This window comes from Dermacentor variabilis, chromosome 6, assembly GCF_050947875.1.
Source record: "Dermacentor variabilis isolate Ectoservices chromosome 6, ASM5094787v1, whole genome shotgun sequence".
NCBI lineage: Eukaryota > Metazoa > Arthropoda > Arachnida > Ixodida > Ixodidae > Dermacentor > Dermacentor variabilis.
Window position 1 is genome coordinate 190,319,226 of NC_134573.1, and position 16,454 is coordinate 190,335,679.

The window sequence follows — 16,454 nt, forward strand, 5'->3', positions numbered from 1 at the left end:
AGCAAGAGCCACAGGAGCCCTGGACTGAGGATGCCTCCCCGCACAAGCAAAGAGACACCTGCTTGTCTTTTTTTTTTCTTTTGTGTTTCTTTTTCCAATAAATCTTCTTCCTCCTCCTACTCTCAGCAGTTTGTGACCACTTCACCTGATTTTCATGAGATCAAAATTAATGAGTAAAAGAGAAATGAAAATGGAAGAAAAGACAACTTATCACCAATGGGAGCCAAACCCACAACATCCAGATAATGCATATAATGCTCTACCAATTGAGCTGTGGCAGTAGCTGTAGCCCTCCTCCACATTCTTGGTGTGCATGCGCTAAACCTAGCAGTGGCAGCCAGAATTTGCATGTTTACATTTACAGTGGCATTGAAGGATGCAAGGAATGCTAGAGTAAATACACTAGCTATGCAATGAGCAAGGAGAATCACAAAAACCATGCTTGATTTTTTATTAGCAACAACCATGTGAAGCCAACACACCAGTGAAAGTATGTTCCACATCTAGCTCCAGGCCATCAGTTGTACTGATTAACAACAGTCTAGGGACTAGGCTTAGTACATTACATAAATACCCAAGAAAAAGGATGGAGGGTGATATATGCCACCACAACTTCTGCTTGCGTCATGCAGAAGTGGGTTTGGCTCCCACATGAAGCAATTTCCATTCTTTTTTAATTAATTCTGCATTCAAATTAAAAAACAGAGTTAATTTCTTCTATGCTTTCCTTGGCTTCATTGTTCAATTCAAATTGTACAAGTTTCTGTTTAACATATGTTTTACTAGTTTCTTTCTGTATAGCCTGGTGATGTGTAGGAACCCAGCTTTTATCTGTCAGCATTTGGAATGCAGCACTTTCCTGGTCTATGCATATGCTATAGTCTGTTTGCTGTGTCTTTGCTACGCATCAGCCCCGCTGACCACAGCTTTTGGCTGCACTGTTGGCGAGACAAAGCATGCAAACACAGAGACATGGCTTGCCTTCTGAAAATATCCCCTGCGCACATTGGGGTCCTTGACCTGACGAAAGTACACAAATCCGTGGAAATAGGCAGAATCAGCCTGCAGAGCAGGTGCGACTGCGGCATTGTATGCCACCAGGGCAGGGCAGAGTGGCCTCTGGGGCAGTGCACACTGCCTGATGCGGAAATGGAACTGGGTGTCCCCCATGCAACCCGAGTTGGAATCCGGAAAGGCCAGGTAGCAGATGCTGCTCTTCTGCAAGAAATTCACCCGAGCTGCACATCGCATGGCCAGTAAAGTAAGAAAAGATGTGCATGCTCTAGAAAGGATGACACAGATACTGAAAAATGTTAACACTACAGCAAACTCCACAGAATTAAAACATTTAGACGAAACTCAGCACACAAAGGGTGACTAAGGTTTAGCAAGAAAATTAGATTTCCATAATGTGCACATGGGGGGTTCAAATTATAAAGGATAATTGGGGCAGCAAGTGCTGCACTTCGATATTGCTGCATGCGCACTGACCGCCTGAGCAGATCTTCTAAAGCCACAAAAACACTCCGCCAATGACACCCCTCAATGCTTCCTAACCTCTCGCTTCCCCACACACTCCCATGCCCTTCTATTCTTTTTCTTGTTCTTTTTTCCCTCTTGGTGTCTTTTCTCTTCTTTTTTTTGTTTCCTCTTTCTTTCCTCTCCTTTTCTTTCGTTTCTTTTCTCTCTACCTTCCTACTCTCTCGCTCTTGTCCCCTCGTCTTAGTAACCAAGCTTACAGATGTCAGGCAATAGCGCTCATTCTCTTTAAGCCTCTCCCTTTACTACCAGCCGCCCACCGACAACCACACATGACGTCACTCTACTAACCCTTTAAAACTAACATGCCGAGGATGACGAGTCCACCTTTGACAAGGATAAGTCCTTCTATCGAAACATTGGCCAGCCTTTCTGAGGCACCTTCTCCCTGTCTATAACCTTTACACCTCTGTTCGGTGTAATCAGACAACGAATAACAAAACATAAAACCTGTACCTTTATATATTGACTCACAGGTATCTAAAGCATGCATACATCTTAATGTAACACCCTACGATATTGAATGGCTACTTTGGCATAGGCGCCGACTAAGGGGGAGCTCCGGGGCCGAACCCCTTTCAAAGGTTCCCAGGGGGGAGGGGGGCTGACTCCCCGGGCCCCCCTAGGGCAATGCCAAGGCCTCCTCCCCCCCCCACTTCTTGAGTTGAATAATTGATTGCAATTACTGAATTAAATCTCAATATTGAAAGAATTACTGGCAGCTACTCCACTGTACTGGAAACAATATCATCATCATCATCATCGTCATCGTCATCAGACTGATTACGCCCACTGCACGGCAAAGGCCCCTCCCATACTTCTCCAACTACAGCGGTCATGCACTAATTGTGGCCATGTTGTCCCTGCAAACTTCTTAATCTCATCCGCCCACCTAACTTTTTGCCACCCTCTGCTACGCTTCCCTTCCCTCGGCATCCAGTCCATAACCCTTGATGACCATCGGTTATCTTCCTTCCTCATTACATGTCCAGCCTATGCCCCCCCCCCCCCCATTTCTTTTTCTTGATTTCAACTAAGATATCAGTAACTTGCGTTTGTTCCCTCACCCAATCTGCTCTTTTCTTATCCCTTAATGTTACACTTATCATTCTTCTTTCCATAGCTTGTTGCGTCGTCCTCAATTTAAGTAGAATCCTTTTCATAAGCCTCCAGGTTTCTGCCCCGTATGTGAGTACTGGTAAGACACAGCTGTTATATACTTTTCTCTTGAGGGATATTGGCAACCTGCTGTTCATGATCTGATAATGCCTGCCAAACGCACCCCAGCCCATTCTTATTCTTCTGATTATTTCAGTCTCATGATCCGGATCCGCAGTCACTACCTGTCCTAAGTACCTGTCCTAAGGCACTGGAAGTACCACTTCCAGTGCCTCACTACCTATCATAAACTGCTGTTCTCTTCCGAGACTGTTAAACATTACTTTAGTTTTCTGCAGATTAATTTTTAGACCCACCCTTCGGCTTTGCCTCTCCAGGTCAGGGAGCATGCATTGCAGTTGGTCCCCTGAGTTACTAAGCAAGGCAATATCATCAACGAATTGCAAGTTACTAAGGTATTCTCCATTAACTCTTATCCTCAATTCTTCCCAATCCAGGTCTCTGAATACCTCCTGTAAACACACTGTGAATAGCATTGAAGGGATCGTATCTCCCTGCCTGACACCTTTCTTTATTAGGATTTTGTTGCTTTCTTTATAGAGGACTACGGTGGCTGTGAAGCCGCTGTAGTATCGTTCAGTATTTTTACATACGGCCCGTTTATACTCTGATTCCGTAATGCCTCCATGACTGCTGAGGTTTCGACTGAATCAAACGCTTTCTCGTAATCAATGAAAGCTATATATAAGGGTTGGTTATATTCCGCACATTTCTCTATCACCTGATTGATAGTGTGAATATGGTCTATTGTTGAGTAGCCTTTACGGAATCCTGCCTGGTCCTTTGGTTGACGGAAGTCTAAGGTGTTCCTGATTCTATTTGCAATTACCTTAGTAAATACTTTGTAGGCAGCAACAATATACACTACGTTTTCTTCGAGTAACGCAATTGCTCTTTCTTTTAGTCTTGGTGCATGATAATTGGGGAACACTGCATAATTCACTCAGCAACCTAAATGAGGCCAAGCAAGATTCACTCGAAATCGGAATCAACAGCAGTCATGTGCAGCAGCGCTTATACTTGGACTCACAAAGAGAGAGAGAGAAAGGGGGGAGGGATGCTGCATTTCTGCCTGAAAGGCGAAACAGTATTAGTGAACGCCAAGTATGTGACAATTACGCGAAGGAATATTTCACCGTTACAGGCTGTGAAATTGAACTGCCTCCTACTATGAGGTCTTGTATTTACTGTAAGGTGGGATTATTTGGCTCGTAGAGCAGCAGCGACAAACTCAGCACCAGCAGGTAGGGCGCAGCCAGCGAACGAACTGGGTACGAGCCACGCGATGGCAACGGGGCTTTTCAGCCTGCCGATCTGCTTCATCACAATCACCCCTGGAAACGAAGAGTAGACATCCTGGTGACCTAGGAACAGGTGAGCGGATTGTAATACTGCTTCAGCCGGTCAATGTGCACAGTCTCTCGCCCCCAACGACACAGATCGGGAGATGGCGATATGGGTTCAACCACGTAATTAACTGGTGATGTTTGCGCAACCACGCAGTAGGGCCCGTGGTACTTCGGGAGGAGCTTGGACGAAAGGCCAGGAGCAGCAACAGGCGGGACCCAAAGCCACAAGAGTGAATCGATGAGAAGCGGTGAGGGGGAGGACTGAGGTCATGACGCTCTTTTTGGCGGCACTGTTGAGCAGACATCAAAGACCGGGACAGTTGTCGGCACTTCTCGGTGTGCTGAGTGATCGCAGAAACAGGTGAGCATTCAGCAGGGTCCGATCGGTACGGGAGAACCGTATCAATGGGGCTGGAGGGATGGCGGCCGTAAAGCAGAAAGAATGGTGAGAATCCGGTAGTGGCTTGAGAGGCAGTGTTATATGCGTAAGTGACGAACGGAAGTACAAGATCCCAGTTGGAGTGGTCAGACGCAACATACATTGAGAGCATGTCACCAAGAGTTCTGTTGAATCGTTCTGTTAAGCCATTGGTCTGTGGATGATAAGCAGTAGTAGTGTGGCGAATAATTTGGCGTTCAGATAGGAGTGACTGCAGGACGTCTGAGAGGAATATGCGGCCCCGATCACTCAACAGTTCACGAGGTGCGCCATGGCGGAGAACAAAGTTGTTTAGAATGAACGAGGCGACGTCTTTTGCTGATGCGATAGGCAAGGCGGCGGTTTCAGCATACCATGTCAAATGATCTACGGCGACAACAATCGATCGGTTGCCAGCGCCAGTAGATGGAAGAGGCCCGTATATATCAATGCCGACATGGTCAAATGGCTGAGCTGGGCAGGGAACTGGCTGTAGAGCTGCGGTGGAGAGATGCTGGACACATTTCCGTCGCTGGCAGGCAATGCAAGAGCGTACTTGTTTGTGGACGAAGGTGTACATCCCTCGTCAATAACATCGTAGGCGAAGCCATGTGTAGGTTTTCGACACTCCGCCGTGACCACACTGCAGGTCAGAGTGAAAAGCGGAGCATAAATCTTGTCGAAGGTGACAGGGCACTACTAAGAGCCATTTGCGGCAGTCATTGTGGTAGTTGTGGCAGTGTAAATGTTCGTCACGGATTGTGAAATGCTGCGCCTGTCGGCGTAACACTCGAGGTGCCGAACCTGCCAGAGGATTTGACAAAAAATCTAATATCATGACGATCCATGGGTCTTTTCGTTGCTCCGAGGCCATGCCAGGGATGTCAAGTGGTGAGATGTCATGTCTGTCAGTAGAAGTACTGCTGTCTGAAGTAACTGGGAAGCGCAAGAGGGCATCAGCATCAGATTGTCGCATCCAGAGCGATAGACGACACAGATATCATATTCCTGGATTCGGAGGGCCCACCGAGCGAGGCGGCCCAATGGGTCTTTTAAGTTAGACAACCAGCAAACAGCGTGATGATCCATCACCACGTCAAAGCATCGACTGTAGAGATATGGTCCAAATTTTTTAAGAGCCCATACGATAGCCAGGCACTCTTTTTCTGTTACTGAGTAATTGGCCTCAGGTTTCATGTGGGCACGACTGGCATAAGCGACCACGTATTCGGCATTAGTGTTCTTGCGTTGTGTAAGCACGGCACCAAGGCCGACACCACTGGTGTCAATGTGAAGTTCTGTATGTGCGCTTGGATCAAAACGGCACAAGATTGGCGAATATGTGAGTAGGCAATGAAGAGTTGTAAAGGCATCAACAGAGGCTTCCAACCAAGCAGAAATTTCATTGTCGCCTTGGAGAAGTTGGTTTAGTGGTGCGATCACAGTAGCAAAATTGCAAACGAAACGTCGAAAATAGGAGCAGAGACCAATTAAGCTGCGTAGTGCTTCTAAGTTAGTGGGCTTCGGAAATTCGGATACAGCGCGAAGTTTAGCAGGATCTGGAAGAATGACTTCCTTGGAGACAATGTGGCCTAATAAAGTCAGTTTTCGAGCTCCAAATCGGCACTTTTTTAAGTTAAGCTGGAGACCAGCATTCCGGAGACAGGTCAAAACTTGATGTAAACGCCACAGATTGGTTGGAAAATCAGGGGAAAAGACGACAATGTCGTTGAGGTAGCAAAGACAAGTATGCCACTTCAGGCTGCGTAGGATGCCGTCCATCATTTGTTCAAAGGTGGCAGGCGCGTTGCTCAGACCGAACGGCATTACAGTGAATTCATACAAGCCGTCTGGTGTTACAAGTTCGATTTTAGAACAGTCGGCGTCAGCCATGGGCACCTGCCAGTAGTCAGAGCGGTGATCTAAGCAGAAAAAAAAGTCCGCTCTTTGTAAACAGTCAAGTGCGTCGCCAATATGTGGCAATGGGTATACATCCTTTCGGGTAATCTTGTTAAGCCTTCGATAATCGACACAAAATCGTATGGTGCAGTCTTTTTTTTAAAACTAGGATGACTGGTGATGCCCTGGGACTACTAGAAGGCTTGATGACACTGCGATTGAGCATATCGTTCACCTGGTCATTGATAACGCATCTTTCAGAGGGACACTGTCGAATTGGTGCATGGCTCCCAGTGTCGATGGTGTGCGAAACAGTCGTGCGACCGAGTGATGTTACTCGACAGTCAAAAGAGGAAGAGAAGCCTTGGAGCAAGCGAAGAAGTTCGTTGCATTGTGTCGTTGTAAGGTCCCGAGCAATAGCTGACGTAAATGAATGTGGCAGTGACTGAGGAGGCGATGCCTCGAAAGCGGCAAGATAAGTGGAGTCATCCATCGTGTCAAATATTGAAGATGAGGTCAGTGGCTCTGCTCTGCCAAGGCTTTCACGGTGACCTAAAGTAATTGGTTCAGTCAATGAGTTTGAGACGCACATGAGAGAGGCGCCAGCTTTGAACTCGAGGACGGTGAACGGCAGTGGTAGTGAACGGCGGCGAACTAAGAGTTCAGACAGAGCGAAGCGTACTGTGCCATCATCTACAGTCACAAGAGATACTGACAAGAGTGGAAGACCAGGCAGGTATAACGGTGTCTTCTGAAACAGCGATTTTGCGACAACGGTCCTTGTGGTCAGCGATAATATCGGTCGAAAACTGAAACAGCTCGATTTCGGCGCGGGCGCAGTCAATGATCGCATGATTTGTGGAGAGACAGTCCCAACCTAATATGACGTAATGTGAACATGATGGCAACACAATGAATTCTATGATATAGAAGACCTCCTGAATTACGACACGAGCAGTGCAGGCGCCGGATGGCTTGACGTGGTGCACATTGGCAGTCCGAAGGGACAGTCCAGAAAGAGGCGTCGTCACTTTTCCTATCTTGCGACAAATACGGGCATCTATCGCTGAAAGTGCAGCGCCGGTGTTGACAAGTGCTAGCGTCAATGTTCCTTCTATTGCGACTTCAATAACGTTCTTCGGGGAAGTGTGAGGCCTTATACATTTCGCTGACACCGCAGTTCACGCCTCCTGAACTGCGATTTTTAGTTTTCCTGGCGCAAAGGGCCCCTCCGCCAGTGCATGGGGGAAAGGGAGTGGCGGCGAGGAGAAGGTGAATGGCGAGCAGCGGAGAATGCGGTCTCGATGGCAGGAGGAGATTCAAAGGTGTTTGAATAATCACGGCATTGCTGGAAATGTGGCGCATATGGACACACATTGTTGGGGACGTTTGGCGTAAGCAGGCGACAGTGATGTGCCACGTGTCCAGCACGGCCACAATAAAAACAAATCGGACGATTGTCTTCCCTGCGCCAATGGTCTTGAGGTCATGCATAGTGCACCAGTGGCCAGATTGGAGGGGATACGGTTGGGTGCAAAGGAGGGCGAAGCGGGCCGTAGGTCCGTGGCACAGGTCTCGTCACGACTTCGGCGAACGTCAGGGGAGCGGCCATCGGAGTCTGCTGAAGAGAAGGCGAAATGTGGTCGGCTACCTGCTTTTTGATGACAGATTGGAGAGCGGGCGCCAACGGATTACTCGACTGGCCGTGTGGAAGTGGAATCAAGGAAAGCTGATGAGCCACCTCTTCACGGACGAACTCCTTGATCTGTAGCAGCAGTGAAGCGTTATCCAGGGCAACAGCCAAGCTCGACATTGAAGTGGCCTGAGATGTAGATTGGCAGGTGGCTACGCATTGTTTGCGTAGTTCGTCGAAGCTTTGACAGAGACTGACGAGTGGCTATGTGCCTCTGTGGCACAAGAGGCACAGAATCCTTAACCATAGCTCTAGCCACCATTCTTCATTCAACAAGCATCACGCACTGCCTCTGTCCTCGTAGAAATCGCTGCATAGACGTCGCACACTTTGTATCCACCTGGTCTGGTGTTTGCATTTCAGCGCAGCGTGAGAAGGGCGCATTGCATAAACATAAAAGTGCATGAAAGTTATGTTTTGATCTTTGTGATGGATAAACGTATACACTGCATGAGGTTGCACGCTTCTGCATGACTCAAATAATCAAATAAAACCAACCTTATTGCTCTCTATACACTAGAACAAGGGCTAAACACGCCTTTTGCTTGTAATATTTGTATCGCAAAATTTGTTTCTGCAGGTACGAGTTAAACCTAGATATGAATAAGAACGCCTTCTTTATAAGGCCAAGCCTGAGTTACAATCTTTCACCCCAAATCTACTTATTAAAATTACAACTAACATTCGCACGTTGACTTGACCAGCACCTAAGCAACGTGAACTTGAAGCCAGTTGTCTACCCTACTCACATCGTAATCTCCGAACTTCATCGCACGGCATAACTTGGATTAATCTTGTGCGATGCTTTTAGGCGTGTTCTCCAAAGCTTACTATGTCACAAGTAAGGCGGTATGACTTGATACGTAAACCCCACACGAGAGAAATACATGTAGCCATGCGCGTGCGCGCGCACGCACGCACACAAACATACACACGTGTGCCACAAAAAATAACAAAACTCGAAAAGTGAGCCGACATGTCTAGAAAGGAGATCTCTCCAAAAGCCAAGGATGAAACGTCAATTAAAAAGTGACACTTGTCACGCAGATTGCGATGTGACAACTTATAACTGAGTTGCGGCAGAAACAAGAGAACATATATCGTAAATTGTAAACGCATTTCGCCAAACTACTGCTTTTTTGTGTGTTTTTGATCGTGTTTAATTAGATTCCGACTTCCTTACCTCTTTTTCGGAAAGTTGCGCATCGCTCGGAAGCACCATCTGAAATCAAGCGCACATCACATTCATCACCACCAGCACAATGCCGCCAGCTCAGAAGAATGGAGCACAACTTCGCGATCCTTATGATGGCAAAAGGAGAGGAATAAAGAGAACATGAAAAAGCAGACGCATCAGTGGTTACTCCGGCAATCCGGAGCGAGCCGCGGAGAGACGCTACCTCCATCGCTTGGCCCAACTCCAAGTCAAAGGCAACAACACATATGCAGTGAATCCAGCTCGAGAGATTCTCGCACGTAAGAAGTCGCGGAAGTGCCGAACTGTCATCTCGATTCGACGAGCTACTTGGAGCAGCTCCCGCTTCCTTGACATCTTCCGCCATCTTCCCCACCATGGCAACCATCGCTACTAGCAGAGTGTTTCTCACCATAACACCTAGAGGGAAATCTGGCGCCACCGTCTATGGGAGTTTCTTAAGGGGACACCGTGCCGTCATGGTATAGTGAACTAGAAGGGGGTAGTGGGGTCAGGGAGAGCCCGCGGGTGTGGCATCTCACGTCGGCGCCGCCAGATGGCGCCACTAGAGCATGGGCGGTACGGAACGCGAAACTGAGCATTTTCAACGTAGGGAAAGCCGTGTGCGCTTCGTGTCACGCCGAAAAAAGAAAGTGCGCAGCTCCGTAGCATGTTTTCTGAAAACTTCATCTGAAATTAAGACAAGGCACAGAGAAAGGTGGAAAGACGGACGTTCTTCAAGCTTGCGTGAAAATAAAGCCGACCCAACGAGTGCAGACTAACGGCCGCACAACGATGCGACTGATTTCTAAACTAGCGAACACCGCAGAAGAGGTAAATATGTGAATGGGTAAATTGCTTAATTCATTTGCCATTAACACTTTTTATACAGGTCAGGACCCAATTGCATTCACAAGTTCAAGTGAGCCAAACAATTGCGGCGCGTGTACTAACACATTCGGAACAGAGGCCAGATATGATGAGGTTTTATTCCTTTAACTGCGATTTTGTTTACGAAAGCATATATCCACTGAAAGCTAGGGAGTTAATCCTATGGTGATGCCACTATTATGCGATCGTAGTGGTTACCAGGGATAGCGAAATTTCGTAACACAGCAAAATAAAGAGAACTCGCGGTAGCCACAAACAACTCTTTATTGGTACAAAAGATGGGCAGCTACTCCTTTCTCAAAGTGCATGGCTGCTACGAGAGGGGCACTATGAGGAACGGCTTATCTTCGCGTGCAATTTCTTTTTACGCCGTTCCTGATCGCGATTGGCTGATCCGTTTTACATAGAAGTGCAACCTGGTCAGCACATAGAACTTCGTCAACTCTGTTGTGAGCTAGCGCATCTTAGTGCTGGCTGCATCCTAAGGCACAGCCGAATTGTTCTCCTTCATTAGCAACATTACATCCACTATGCTGTCACTGCAGAGTTTCTCTCGGCTGAAGAACACAGTGATGTCCTCCAACTTCTTCACTGCCCTGAAAAGCTCCAGCGAAGGATATAACGTACAACCCTCCCTTGTCGCATGTCACAGTGAACTCAGAGTTTCTGGTTTCCGTATTGGGGGTTTCCATGAGAAAGACCTTGCAAGACATGCAGTCATAACACTTCAGAAACTTTCGAGCAACATATCCTGCCATGTAATGCATTAGACGGTCGTCGCTCTTCTGCTCCACCAACTCTCTGTGCTCAGCAGGAATACTACGAACCATGCGCTCGGCTGAAGCTAGGTTTCCTTCCTCAATGAGATGGTCGATTGCAGCAGCCCTGGCTTATTGAGCTGGACCATCTTGCGCACTCAGGAGAGAACTCATTTCTCCACTAGCTCCATTAAGGTCAGCATTGCCTGAGCGTACTATTTTCGCAAGGTTATAAAAGGATAGGCAACTAACGACAATTAGAAACTGCGTTGGTGTTGGGTGGACATTAGACCCACATGATTGCCTGACTATACCGAAAAAGTTTTCCAGCGAATCCTGGCTTAACCTGTATGTCATAACATACCTAAATCCCTGGCTGACAAGATAACCCAGCAGTGATAATGTGCTAGATATCGTCACCCTTAGGTCATCTGCACTTGAATCGCTTAAAAATCCACCTACTCTTTTAGCGTGTTTCGCACACAAACCGCACATGTTTCGTCGAATTTTTTTTCTTGGCGGTGCAAGTTGCGTTCCCAAATTCGCTGTGTTTATTCATCTTTCGGCGCGGTGAACGACGGCTGCTTTCCTTTTTTCCACTTGTATCCTGTTTCACAGCCGGGAGCGAAGCAGGGTCGCTGCCGTTGACGTTTCGACCTTCCTACTGCTCACGTGTTCGGCCGACTGCGCGCGAAACAGACTCGAACGGTAGGTTAAAACACCAAAAAACAGTCAACGTCGCGAATCAAGCCCGCATGAACAAGCGCGCGAAGCACTTTATTCTATGGCGAAGCAGCGGAGGGAGCCAGCCCACGCGACTACAGCGCCGCCACCGAAATCCGCGTCCCGTCCACACTCGCCGCCTCGCTGCAATGCATAGGGCGCTCCGGCTCCTGAGCCCACTACCCCCTTCTAGAACACCATAGTCATGGGAATGAACCTGAACATCGCCCCCGAGTGCTCCGTGATCACTGCGCATGCGTGAGCTGAGAGAAGGTGAGAAAGGAGAACAACTCTTTTTCGCAGGATGTGACGTCACATTGTTGCTTGTTTTTACTTTTTTGAAAGAGCTACTCTCGAACGTAGATTAGCCATTGCCGTCGTGTCGGCTGCAAGACGTTCTGCGCGCGCTTGGCGTGCTTTTGTGCGTGTCGAAAGCGTATAACGTGCGCGATATTCGTGCGAGCGCAGTTTGACTTGAGCAATCGTGGGCTTGGACTCCGTGACATTTGCTTTCGTCATATGCGAGTTAGGGGCTTGCCGACAGGTAAACCGCCGCTGTACTTAGGTGAATACCTTGTTTTTTGTGGTCCTGAAATAAATAGCGCGTCGCTGCGATGGTGACTTCAATCGAGTGCGGTAATTGCTGCGCATTACGGGCGATTTAATTGCACAATACGTGCTGCATTATCGGTGTAGATAGAGAAACCTTATCCTATGAGCCTTACTTCTGTCAGTCAATCGGTTACATGTTTCGCTCTTATCCAGTGCACATTGCTTGATATCCACTAACGATCTGCTTCAAATATCGACGAAGTGTCTATCCATCGTGCAGATGTTTTTTTTTTATTTTTTATTCACACAAGTAGCGATGGGCAGTAGCGTTACGGCCGTGAGTTTTCCTTTCTAGCAAACCTTTTCAAATTGAAGTTTTCGCTCATGTTCGCGAGATAGCAAATTTAAGTGTTACACCCGCTGCTGTATTTTTCGATTCCATGTGACCTAGATTTAAGCTGCCTCAGGTTGCATTAACGCGCGCAGAGGCTTTTCGAAAAATAGTTGTCACCTGAGAAATCAATGCAGTGTGCCAGTTCTTTTGGAATGGTGCTATTTGTGAAATTGATCATATTTCCCCTAGTCATGCTCAACTACTTACTGGTCAGATGCTTGAACTTCCGAAGAAGTATTTGTAAAGTTTCCCTTCCAACTCAGCGTTGTAACCGACGCTTCTCGGAAGTATGAGTGATATTTGCCCCTGCAACACTGCCATGAGTTCAAGTTCAAATTGTGCCCACCGACTGTCTATCCGTGTGCCACTAGAAAGCAAAGAACTCATTTCTCAATTGTCGCAACATTTCTTTTTCATTCCATCTTCAAGAAATTTGTTTACTTCTTTTCCTGGTCATTGTGGACTTGCACACATTGAAGTTTTGGATAGTTTGGCAAAAGCATTGCATAGTGGGCCTGTAGCGAGTTCTTTTTGTATTTAGCGCATTGCCCTTCTGACTGGACAAATTAAGTAACTGCATTACAAATATTTCACTTCCTTGGAATGTCTGTTCCATGTGCCTCATAACAGTACACGGTTGAATTTGGTACATATATATGCACCTTCATATGACCAAGTGTAGGTTTGTATTGCAATGGAAATAAGAACATGAGTGCTTCAATTGTCTTCATCACTTTGCTGATGCCTTCAATGTGTGAAAATGGCTTGTAACAATATTGCTGCGTTTCATGTGAAGATATGGAATAGAATAACTTTCTTCTTTTATGCTGAAGGTATTCACTCCTTTTGCCTGTTGGGCTTCAAATCTTGTAGAAAATGGTGTAAGCAGCCTGGGGTGTGCCTGAAGAGCAATGCTAGTTTGTGCATGATCATATTGTTGCTGCTGGGAAGATGACATCTTAGGCACATTTTTTTCATACAATTAACACAAATGTTTCCATCTTTCCCCTTGTGGCTCAATCGTAGTAGACCTGTTCGCTTTTCAGTTACCTTGTTGTTTATTTTTGTTACATATCAGTATTATGTACTATCAAGTTAGTGGGAATATAAAGCTATTTGATGTTGTATTCATGGGGAATCCTAGCCGATCCCTCGTCATGGGTATGTGCCATATGTCACAGGCAACAGTCATTCTAGTCTCTCTTCTTGTGGTAAAAGTATCCCAAAGCCTATTTTGTATGCTTGCAGATGAGTTGAGATTCACACATCAATGCCAGCTCACAAAGCATCTAATACGGCAATCAGCCAGCCACCTCCGCAGATGGAGAATTCTGCAGTTTCCAATCATACTGTTTCTGTTGTCCTTGGCAGAGATGTTGATTGTACACAGAGGGAATATATTGTAGGACAATAAAAATAACTTGTCATGACAAGGGCAATATATGGTAGAAATTATAGTAGACTATGACCAGCGTTAGCGCAAGCCCTGCGGTATCTAAAAAATGAGTAAAGTGCTGGTTTTCATATGCTATAGCTGCTGTGTGCATTAAGCTCAAAACTCCCTTCTTGGCAACATAACCCAGGAATGCCCACTCCAAACACTCTTGCACATGCACTTTGACAGCATCTGCTTTGATCTACCTAATTGCATATCAGTAAAGATGGGTCTAGTTCACTAAAGACTGACAATGCTGCATTCGTATGGAACCAAACTGTTCTCGAAAAGTTCTTGAAACCAGTCAAGCAGGTTTTTGAGAACTTTTAATCTGGCAAAATGACAAAATGAAAGTTATTTGAAATAAGTGATGCAATGCTAATGAGGTTTGGGCATGCATTTCAATGTGCTTGGCCTTCATCATCTCTAATCATAGTGAACCTGCCAAATTGGCAAGGATCTTGAATGAATTCTTCACTAAGCCCAACTATTTTGTTGCTGCCCTATATTGTCTGTATAGGAAGAGTGCACAAAAAAAATCTTGTGGCTTCCTGTTATCATAACACCCTATAACTTCCTTAGATGTAGGGCCATTTGATATTCACCAATAAATACTTACACAGGATTTAGATGATGCCTTTAAAGATGTGTCCCTCATGCTTACATGTAAAGGAGCACTGACATTAAACTTTTGGACTGAATTTTTTTATATTAATCTGGTTCCAAATGGCAGCTTTTATGACCACACCATGCCACTCAAAGCTGCATGTACTTTGAGCGATTCTTAATGTGTGCTAAAACTTGCTTCACTAAATCAATTTTCTTATGACTCTTCTCAAACATCTAAATTAAGATTAATTTAATTCTAGTGTTCTACAAGTCACAACCACGATACGATTACGAGGCATGCCATAGTTGCGGACTCCGGCTTAACTTTAATCGCCTGAGGTGTTTAACATGCACCCACTCCCCGGTGTGCACCAAGACAGAAAGGAAAGACCAATGTTGTGCTGCATAGTGGTCCTAACATGCTCAGTTTTCAATGACCTAATAGTGGCATGGCTTACTCATGAACAACTGCAGCATGCATCATTTGTTTGTGACCTACCATGCAATGTTGTCACCAGATTATGGGGCCACACTGCCTTTGGCACATGTTTAAATGTTGGCGTTAAGGATATATTTGTTGCACATAGAAGGAATTCGACGTTTTGTAGTGTAGTTAACTGAATGACAGCTACACACACATAAGAAAAAAATTGTGCCAGGACTACTTAAACTCTGCAGTGTTTGAGTTTGACCAATTCTTGCGATTTTGTACATTTCGGATGACTGAAGGTCATTCATTACAGTTATACCAGCTTTTGTACTTTTTAGACATGCTGTTTGTCCCGGTTTTATACAGTGATAGGTGATAGGTGAGTACTGGTAAGACACACCAGTTATACACTTTTCTCTTCAGGGATAATGGCAACCTGCTGTTCATGGTCTGAGAATGCCTGCCAAACGCACCCCAGCCCATTCTTATCCTTCTGATTATTTCGGTCTCATGATCCGGACTCGCGGTCACTGCCTGCCCTAAGTAGATGTATTCCCTTACCACTTCCAGTGCCTCGTTACCTATCGTAAACTGCTGTTCTCTTCCGAGACTGTTAAAAATTACTTTAGTTTTCTGCAGATTAATTTTCAGACCTACCATTCTGCTTTGCCTCTCCAGGTCAGTGAGCATGCATTGCAATTGGTCCCCTGAGTTACTAAGCAAGACAATATCATCAGCGAATCGCAAGTAACTAAGGTATTCTCCATTAACTCTTATCCCCAATTCTTCCCAATCCAGGTCTCTGAATACCTCCTGTAAACATGCTGTGAATAGCATAGGAGAGATTGTATCTCCCTGCCTGACGCCTTTCTTTATTGGGATTTTGTTGCTTTCTTTATGGAGGACTACGGTGGCTGTGGAGCCGCTGTAGATATCTTTTAGTATTTTTACATATGGCTCGTCTACACCCCAATTCCATAATGCCTGCATGACTGCTGAGGTTTTGACTGAATCAAACACTTTCTTGTAATCAATGAAAGCTATGTATAAGGGGTGGCATTAAAATTAGATCTTTTGTCTCCTGCGATAGCTTACTGGTATCCTGTCTTACGAAGTTACAACCGACTTCTACTGCACACTCCTTAATGATGCCCATAAGATTTTCGTTCATTGCTTCAACACTAAGGTTCTCTTCCCGAGTTAAAGCCCTATACCTCTTCTGTAGCTTGATCCGAAATTCCTCTATTTTCCCTCTTACCGCTAACTCATTGATCGGCTTCTTATGTACCAGTTTTTTCCATTCCCTCCTCAAGTCTAGGCTAATTCGAGATCTTACCATCCTATGGTCACTGCAGTGCACCTCGCCGAGCACGTACACATCTTGTATGAT

The 16,454-nt window shown here is 46.0% G+C and overlaps 1 protein-coding gene across 5 annotated transcripts in view; it reads right to left on the reverse strand.

Annotated features, from left to right (window-relative positions):
• LOC142585995 (protein DENND6B) overlaps window positions 1-16,454 on the reverse strand; it is a 102,631-nt gene that overhangs the window by 75,313 nt on the left and 10,864 nt on the right. For 3 of the 5 annotated variants that reach the window (XM_075697175.1, XM_075697172.1, XM_075697176.1), the window contains exons 1-3: window positions 9,478-9,690; window positions 9,261-9,299; window positions 982-1,218 (exon numbers count right to left, since the gene is read on the reverse strand). In XM_075697175.1, coding sequence (XP_075553290.1) covers window positions 982-1,218; window positions 9,261-9,299; window positions 9,478-9,687 — 486 coding nt within the window. In that variant the 5' untranslated portion in view covers window positions 9,688-9,690. Of the gene's footprint in view, window positions 1-981; window positions 1,219-9,260; window positions 9,300-9,477; window positions 9,691-16,454 lie in introns of those variants that run through there. The other 2 variants (XM_075697174.1, XM_075697177.1) reach the window with 2 other exon arrangements.